Below are 9,780 nucleotides of genomic sequence, written 5' to 3' on the forward strand. Positions count from 1 at the left end.
CTATTTTTTTTCCTGGAAAGCCTTTGTATTGCTCAAGCATGATGGAGATTTTATCTGTAGCCTAACTGGTTATTGATATTTAAAAAAAAAAAAAAATGAAGTTTGTTACCCAGTTCTTGCTTTTGGATTCTTATGTGGTATATTTCGTTTAAAAGTGTCTTCAACATGTTGAATGCATCGCGTACGCACGATTCCCACGCGCGCGCATCACGAGGATAAAGGGTTAAAGCAGCAGCCTCGAGCGCTTTGAAAGAGAGGCAGGTGTCCCAGTACCAACCCAAATCTGGACCAGATGTTTTTAATCCTCTCTCTAGAACTACAGAGTAATTCATAACTGTCATAGCGCGTAAGGCGAGTTTTGTGGTCAGGAGAATAGCCTTTGTTGCTCAAGAAGTCAAAACTATTAAAGAGTATAAATACAGAGATCTAAACTCACTTTGCACTCACAGTATTCTGAATCACTGGGAGAGATTTTTTTTCCTTGTCTCCTGCTGCTTGGAAGCTCGAGGCGCACAATTCTGGCTCAGCTGTTTCAATAAAATTAGGTTAGTAACTCCTCAAAATAAGTCCTCATTTCTGCCCTCCAACATGTGGTGGATGCTGTTTCCTCGCTGGATCTGGTTCGTCTCGGGACACTTTTTGCTGCTATTTGTGGACAGGCAATGCGTGAAAGGCATGACTTTGCAAAGAGTTGCGTATTCCCACGCAGGGATCTGTCCAAACGACATGAACCCAAACTTGTGGGTTGATGCAATGAGCACCTGCACGCGAGAATGTGAATCTGATCAGGTTTGCCTTTTCATTCCATTCAAAATACTAATCATTTTGACTGCAATTTATATGTATATATACAGTAATTTATGTACATATTACTTGCATGCATAACCATTTCATTTATATATACAATATATATTATATATATATAGATATATATATGTATAGTAGTCAACATTTTAAGTGGATCAAAAATGTTAATCAAAGTTGTTGTTGGGTATTGTTTTGGTGGTTTTAGGACAACTTTGATGAAAGGTTTTGATCCACCTCAAATGTTGACTACTAAATATATATATATATATATATATATATATATACATATACATGTGTGTATGCAAGTAATTTATATATATAAATAAATGTATATATAAATGTATATATTAATTACATTTATATAGAAATTATATATAAAATATTGTACATATATATGTATATATATGTACAATAATTTATATATAAATGACTTGCATGCATGCATGTCCATTTCATATATATATGTATATATATATATAATATTGCGTGTGTGTATGTATGTATATATATATATATATATATATATATATTACTAGCATGCATTAATGTCCATTTATATATATACATTTATATATACATGTCATATACATACATCACACAGATGATATACATATCATCTATCACCTATCAATTTCATTTGTAAATATGTACTTTATATGTATATAAATTTTTTTATATTAAGAGAGTTCATTTGCAAAAACAGAATTTTTAACAAATTTTAAAAACATTTTGTTAATCTCAATCAAACTGCAGTTGGGTTATTTTGATTAAGTAAAATAACTGAAAAAATACAGTGAACTAACACAATAATACACAATAAAAACATGATATCATAAAAAAGATTATTTTTAAAATTTAGAGTTAAGAGGGATCTGTTTTTGCAAATAAACTCTACATATATTACAGTAATTTATTATTTTGTATACGTTTTTTTAATTTAATCATGATTATCAAGAAAATGCAACTGCAATATCATGCAAAATGATGCATTCGCTCTTTCCTTTGTTCAGGAATGTGAAACATTTGAAAAGTGCTGTGCCAATGTTTGCGGCAATCGCAGCTGTGTGGCGGCCCGCTACATCGACTCTACGGGCAAGAAAGGGCCCATGGGCATGCCAAAGGAGGCATCCTGCGACAAGTTCATGTGCACTCAGCAGGGCTCCGAGTGCGACATCTGGGACGGCCAGCCAGTGTGCAAGTGCCGTGACCGCTGCGAGAGGGAGCCCCACTTCACCTGCGCCTCGGATGGGATGACCTACTACAACAAGTGCTACATGGATGCGGAAGCGTGCTCCAAAGGCATCTCCTTATCGGTGGTGACGTGCCGCTTCCACCTCACCTGGCCCAACACTAGTCCTCTCCCGGCAGGCACCACCATATTGCCCACCACCACGCTCCAGCGAACCACTCCTGTAGACGTGCACGCTCCCGTCATGGTGAACGGCCCGTTGCAGCAGTCCGTGTTCGTCGGTGACACGGCCAGCTTCCTTTGCGAAGTCGCTGGCCGGCCGAAGCCAGAGATCACCTGGGAGAAGCAGATGGACGGGCAAGGAAACGTGGTCATGAAACCCAACCACGTGCATGGGAATGTTGTAGTCACCAACATCGGCCAGCTGGTTGTCTACAACGCCCAACTGCAAGATGCCGGTGTCTATACATGCACGGCTACGAATGTAGGCGGCTCCGTCCAAGCGCATTTTCCGCTATCCGTAGCTGAGCAAGAACCGGTCACGAAGTCGAACTCTACTCGTTTCCCACCAGAGGAGTGCTTTAAGGTGCCTGACAGTGAAGACTGTGGGGAGGAAAAGTTGAGTTGGTTTTACGACCCCCAGAGGAACAACTGCTACACCTTCACCTATGGCAACTGCAGCAAAAACCGCAACCACTTTGACACTTACGAGACTTGCATGTCATCATGTCGGGACGAACTCGCCGCTCCTTGTAACCTTCCAATCTACCAGGGACCTTGCAAGGCGTATGAACCTCGCTGGGCCTACAGTGGCTCCCAGCGCCAGTGCCAACCCTTCGTATATGGCGGCTGCAAAGGCAACGAGAACAACTTCAAAACCAAAGAAGTGTGCGAGGACACCTGCCCGTTCCCGAGGAACCATCGCTGCAAGCCGTGCAAGCCACGGCACAAGATGGTGACCAGCTTCTGCAAAAGTGATTTTGTGATCCTGGGACGTATGACGGAGCTCACGGAGGACCAGGACTCGGGTCACGCTCTAATCACTGTGGAGGAGATCCTGAAGGATGAGAAAATGGGTCTGAAGTTCTTCGGGAACGAACCTTTGGAGGTGACGTTGCAGAACATGGACTGGGCCTGTCCATGTCCGAACATCACCACCTCCGACGGTCCGATCATCATCATGGGGGACGTCCACAACGGCATGGCCGTCCTGCAGCCCGACAGCTTCATCGTCCTTTCCAGCGTCCGGCGCGTCCGTAAGCTCCGCGAGGTCATCAATAAAAACACCTGTGACATTTTGAAAGAGTTCATCCAGTAGGACTTTTTCCAGATGTCTTGACGTCACATAAAGTAACGATTAAATCGTTGTTCTGATGTTCTAAGAATCAGTCTTTTATGTACAGCTTTTGTACCCAGACTGTTTGCTTTGACAAGGTTAGATATGTTTCTACAGCTTGAATAGAAATGCTCACATCTACTTGGAAGGTGTTTTAAGAGCTGGCCTTACAGTTTAAAGTTAAAGAACATTTGTGGACATATTAATCAAACCCATCTGTTCTCCCAAAAATCCCTCAAATGGAGCTGCCCTATAAATATAAACACCGTGTGATCTAATGATTTTGATAAAATAATGTTTTTCTTTTTCTCTCTCTGCTTGGTTGAACTTTCACGGCGGAAAATTTGTTCTTGTTGTTCCTAGTAATTAAATGACTGTTGTATTATAGAGTTAGATTGCTTAATGCACTTAGATAAGTTGTATAATTTTGAACATAAGATCGATTTCAGTAGGAGAAATAATCCGTCTTTAAGGCTCACTTGTGTATAGAACTGAGTGTATATGATTTAGCACGGACTGCATTTAATTTTAAGCTATTTATTTTGAATTTTTGTTTTGATGAACCAAAACGCTAATTTTTTACAAGCACTTACGTATTTCTTCAGTTGTCTTTTTTATTTCTTTAGTTCAGTGTCTGTCATGATTTGCATTGTAAAGTGACGCAAAAATAAACATTTGAAACTCTAAGTCTAATTCTTCTACTTTTAAGTGCACAACACCGATTATGCATTACAATTATGATGACATTTTCTTAGCCAAATGTTTGGAAGGTAATCTGCTTTCACAAAACAAGCAAAGTTTATCTTCAGTGCAATTTTGACTTGACCTTTTTTTACCTGGTTCAAGTTTTTTTTAAGAAAGACAAGACACTACAGATGAATAGTGTAAAAAATGACTAATAGATGTCATCATACTTACACAGATGATTGATTACATTAATAATTGCAAACTTTCTTGTATTACAAGTTTTTATGAAAAGGTATGCTTAAATATACAAAATAATGTATTATCTTATTAAACACACGCTAATTTTCATAAACTTTCAGGAGATTAATCTCAACATGGGATAAATAAAGCCAGGTTAAAAAAAAATATTTTATTTTATTGACATATTAGAGTTAAAGGTTTTTACTGAAGGGATTATGGATTTCTCTTTTTATCACTCCATAAATCAGAAAAAACTGTCAACAGTTGGAGAAAATGCGTTTTCATCATGTCTTCAGAAATTAAATATTAACTATATATATAAGGGAATGAAGTAGGAACAAACCCTTCAGTAAAAACCTTCAGAATATAGATGGGAATAAAACTCTAAGTTTTTGTGCATGTAAGTGCTGCTGAAGTGGAGAAACACATTTTTCATTATCTAGTTAAACATGCACTAATTTTCATAAACTTTCAGGAGATTAATTTGAACACTGGATAAAGCCAGATTCAAAAATGTTATTTTATTTCGTTGACATATTAGAGTCAAAGGTTTTTACTGAAGGTATTTTTGATTTCTCTTTGTATCACTCCATAAATCAGAAAATACATTCAACAACTGGAGAAAATGGGTTTTCATCATGTTTCCAGAAATTAAATATTAACGACATATTAAGTGAACGATATATGAACAAACCCTTCAGTAAAAACCTTCAGAATGTAGATAGGAATAAAAGTCTAAATTTTGGTGCATGTAAGTGCTGCTGAAGTGGAGAAAAAACTTTTTGAGAAAACACGCCTGAATATCACATTTAAAATCTACAGACGCAAATACATAAAGTGTAATCAAATAAACACTAGGAAAAGCCAAAAAGCCCAAAATTGAAAAACTGAGCAGTGTAAAGTTTTGCCTTAAAGCATCATGTTGTGTGAAATGAATAACATCACTATTGCATACGACCCTATAGCGTTGTAGATGCTTGCCTCCAGCATGGACGGGGCCCCTCGGATCATTCCAGCCCAGACGCAGGGCCATGCTGAGATACGGGGGGAGCTAGAAGATGAAGAACTGTTTGGATATATGGATATAGCTTTGACCATTTGGGACTTCCTCTAACAGATGGTTTCCTTATAGTTTTTCAGGGTGGGCTTCAAAAGACGCCTGCCGCAGGCGGTGGAAAGCGAACCCGTGACCTTAAAGGCAGGGAGTGGCAGAATAGAAAAATATCAAAAGCATTTTTTTAGCTGCCAGGCGCTTAGTAGACCGATCAAGGGGGCCGAAGGGAACGATCGGTAGAATTGTGTTGGAATCCGTCCAGTTCGATGTCATTCAGAATTACGGCACATGGGTAAAACTCGAGTATTTTGACGACAGTTTTTAACGTACTTCTGTTAGAAGAGAGAGATTGGGACGTGTCCTGGGATGCCCTGAAGTTTTCTAGGTATAGTAATAACTTGCAATGGAGCAGGGAATACCTTCTCTCACCCAAAGTAAACATGTTGGCTTCCTTTAGTACTCTGAATGTTCCTGTTGTAAATATGGCTGTGTAGAAACGGTTCATTGTAGCTGCAAATCCTTCTGGCATCATAAAAGAAAATTTACGGCACTTTGTGTGCCGTTCCAATTCAGATTAATGGGAACCTCACGCACGTCTCTGATCTGCCAAGTGTGTGCTGAGTTATGTAAACCTTGTTCAATGAATTTCACCTGGTGGTTCCTGTTCCTTGGTTTCTGCTTCTTCGATCTGGCCACACAGACTCCACAGACCCACAGCGACGTGTCCCCGTTTAACATCGAATCATAAAGCAGATGTTTGCCGAAGTAATATATACGTATATATTACAATCTAAATGAATATTTCAATCAGCAAACATCGTCTTGCTAGTCAAAAGCTGCCTAATTGGTTGATAATTATAGGGGAACAGTACTGGTTTCAATGAAAGTCAAATTTGGAACCATAACTACTATTCAAAGTTGTTTACACACTGGGATATTATCCAAAAATGTTACCTCAAATAACATTGTGGAGTCTATTCAGAAACACACTGTGTAATTGTATGCATTTATTTACATGTTTGGCATTAGAAATTTTGGGCCGTAGAACAAAAAAAGACACAACTGCCAGACTGCGTGAGGTTTGATATGCACAGCACGGCTCATGCATTTGTCCATTCAGTGATTTTTCAGATGGTCTTTTCATATATAATAATGTGTTTTTTTTCCACAAAGGACTTTTTGAGACTAATTGTTAAAAAACATTAAATGCATTACATTTCTGCAAACATACTCAGATGCTCTATCTATGTATCTCTCTATCTATCTATATATACATATATGATCCATCAGGCTTTTGATGGCTCGTATGTCTGATATAATGAGAATATGGAGGGAAAAAACAGCTCAATTTTATTCATAGACACAACCTGAAGCAAAACTATGTAGTTGCGCAGATGCTGATATTTACATGATGAAATTCTGATGCTTCTAATGTAAATAACTGAGATCTTTATAACAGTATAGCAGATAAAATTATATTAATATCAGTTGTCTCTCTGTATCTCCAATAATATGTCTTAGTAAGCTGAGATTTAAATGCTCGAAACATATAATGCAATGCAATCTAATGATGACTGAGGGATGAACAAATAAACATTCCTCAAAAGATGTGAGATGTTTTAGAGGCTTGGAAAGATCATTCCTCCACTGAGGAACAGTGAAAGTAAAGCTTCTGGAAAAAAATCTTCCTCAAAAGCCTGATGATCATATTTCAGACTCACTGATTTTACTAAAAATGATTCATGGAGAATCAAATCAGGCCAAGCTGCTTCAGTCCAGTAAGTGTTCATCTCAAAAGATTACTAACAATATCTAAAATATTATTATGTTTACTGGACATTTGTACAATTATACTAAAATACTTTTTAGTCTAAACTATCAGATAACAAGGCATGGAATAGATTGTGAACAACGGGTTTAACAGCAAAGTTTTGATCATGTTGATCATTTTAAACGCATTAAGGTGATGATACATGGGGCAATTTTGCCAACCGATGTTGTTTGGGCACTTTCCCATTAAGAATGGGCAACAAATCTGGATACTTTCGACAGGTAGTGGGCCCTGTGTCTTACCTGGTTGCCTGTTGAACACTGCCCAGCAACATTGCTCAAAAAATTGCCCCGTGTATCACTGACATCTTTAAACTGTCCACACTGTAAAAATAAAAAACACAATTTGTTGAGTCAGCTTAAAATAATTTGTTACCCTCCTGCCTTCAAATTTTAAGTTCAGTTAACTAAAATAAGTTTAGTCAACTTGAAATGTTAAGTTGTACTAAGTAACAACTTAGATATTTGTGTTTGCTAAACTTAACAGATAAGTAACCCAGCTGCCTTAAAATTTTAAGTTGATTCAACTCAAATATCTAAGTTGTCTCTTCGTATAATTTAACATTTCAAGTTGAATAAACTTTTTTTGAGTTGACTGAACTTAAAATTTTAAGGCAGCCAGGTTACAAATTATTTTAAGTTGACTCAACAAATTGTTTTTTACAGTCCAGACTGGACTTGATTAGTTTTGACTGTGCCTTATGTTCTACAGCATGTATGTAAAGACTTCCAAGTTAAAGTGTGACACGAAGGTAAACGCATTATTATTGTTGTTATTTATTGTCAGATTATCGTACAGTATCAATGAATAACAGTTTTGACTGTCAAAGTGTGTGCATGAACGAGTGTAAAATACCTGCTAATTACGTTGCTTATTCCAATCACTTATGTTGGGCACTTTTTGCATTTAAATTGCAAACTCATCATTTGTAGCGTGCCTGCCATCCAATAATCGCAGTAAGTTTTGTGCCTAGTTTTCATTAGAAATAAATGATCAGCTTTCAAATTCTGTCAATTCTATCACAAAATACAAATTATAAATGTTTTTTCAGCCAAAGAACAACAAGGCTAAAATGCACAATTGTCACGTAAAGTCACATTTACCTCAGGAAAGTGGTTTCACTTGTTATGATGTCTTGAGCAATTCAGTTCTGTAATAATATGTGTAGCCATTGGAGCGTGGATGTCGTCTCAGCTATCACTGCGGGAGTAGTCTACGTCCGGCATAGTTGCGCCTGATTGTAGTTTTAGTTGGTGCAACAGGTGTAATATTTATCGTAAAGCTGGACAATGCAAAGCCTAGCGTAGGGCTTACACCCAACTTTTTTACATCTAACTGGTGCAACTGGCTCCGGGAAGTTGCAGCTTGGGGGACACCCAAGACCAATATTAAATCTTGTAAAAAGGGGCATAATAGGTGCCCTTTAAGCATACGGTTTTGCTAAACTAACACAGTGCAACAAGACAAAGCCATTAGCTAATAAAGCAATAAGCCCTGTCAAGCCACGGTTTACAGTGAATTTATAACAGCTAAGGGGTGTTGTTAGCTATTATAAATTCACTGTAAACCACAGCTTCACAGGGTTTATTGTTTATATATATATATATATATATGTAGTTAGGTTTCACAATGTAAAACGGAGCAAATAAAGTGTTTATTAATGATATTAATAAAAACATTATTCCTCAACCAACAATGTAGTTCCCAGTGTTGGGGAGTAACTAGTTACATGTAACAGAATTACGTAATTTAATTACAAAATAAATGTAATTGTAATTAGTTACAGTTACTGAGAAAAAATTTGTAAGTAAATTAGTTACTTTTGAAAAATGCCAGTGATTACAAAGGGGATTACATCTGAATTTTTTCACACCCCCACCCCCACTTACAGATTTAATTGACTTCTTTCATAAATTGCACTGACTGCTCTAAAATGAGACACCAGTGTTTCAGGAGTTAAGGACACAGAATAGAACACATGCTTATTCGATAACTGTTTTATTTCCTATTTGGGTTTATGCAAAAACTTTATTTTTTAAGATTGTTTTTTCCAAGGCATTGTTAGATGCTAGTGTTTCTGTCATAACAATGAAAACATTTGATTTCAAACCCAGTATCATAGCTATTAAACTATTTCTTGTTATGATGTTATTTATGTTATGATCTTGTTATGACATATAGCGCGGTGACCCAAGTTCAATTCTCGTCACAAGATCCCGCTCCCCTCTCTCCTCCCAGGTCTTTCCTGTCATCTCTCTACTGTCCTATCACAATAAAAGGCATAAAATGCCCCCAAAAATAAGTAAAAAAAAAAGTCTAAATTTGTGGTGGTTGTGCTTTAAATTAAATTATTACACAGCTCAGACTCATTCGAGGCAACTTAAGTCAGTGCTATATGCTTGATAATGTTTCTTGGCGGAAGCTTTGCGTTTGGTTAGCTAATAAAATATTAAAGCTTAATTCAATATTATGTAGACAATTTCTTAATTCTGTCATCCTGGTATTGTGGACTTACTCTATTGTTTCATATAAACACAGTTCCTGCTTTTTTTTTTTTTTACACTGTAATGGATTATAAGATAACTAACAAACTAGTTCTACTACTTAATTATTTATGTGGTGAAATGTTGTGTAAG

At 37.1% G+C, this 9,780-nt stretch overlaps 1 protein-coding gene across 1 annotated transcript; it reads left to right on the forward strand.

Annotated features, from left to right (window-relative positions):
- The first annotated feature begins 431 nt into the window (after window positions 1-431).
- On the forward strand, window positions 432-3,961 carry wfikkn2b (WAP, follistatin/kazal, immunoglobulin, kunitz and netrin domain containing 2b). The gene is made up of 2 exons (XM_051123619.1): window positions 432-789; window positions 1,818-3,961. The coding sequence occupies exons 1-2, from the start codon at window positions 589-591 to the stop codon at window positions 3,312-3,314; spliced, it is 1,698 nt and encodes a 565-aa protein (XP_050979576.1). The 5' UTR covers window positions 432-588; the 3' UTR covers window positions 3,315-3,961.
- The last annotated feature ends 5,819 nt before the right edge of the window (window positions 3,962-9,780 follow it).

Source organism: Labeo rohita, chromosome 12 (genome assembly GCF_022985175.1).
Source record: "Labeo rohita strain BAU-BD-2019 chromosome 12, IGBB_LRoh.1.0, whole genome shotgun sequence".
NCBI lineage: Eukaryota > Metazoa > Chordata > Actinopteri > Cypriniformes > Cyprinidae > Labeo > Labeo rohita.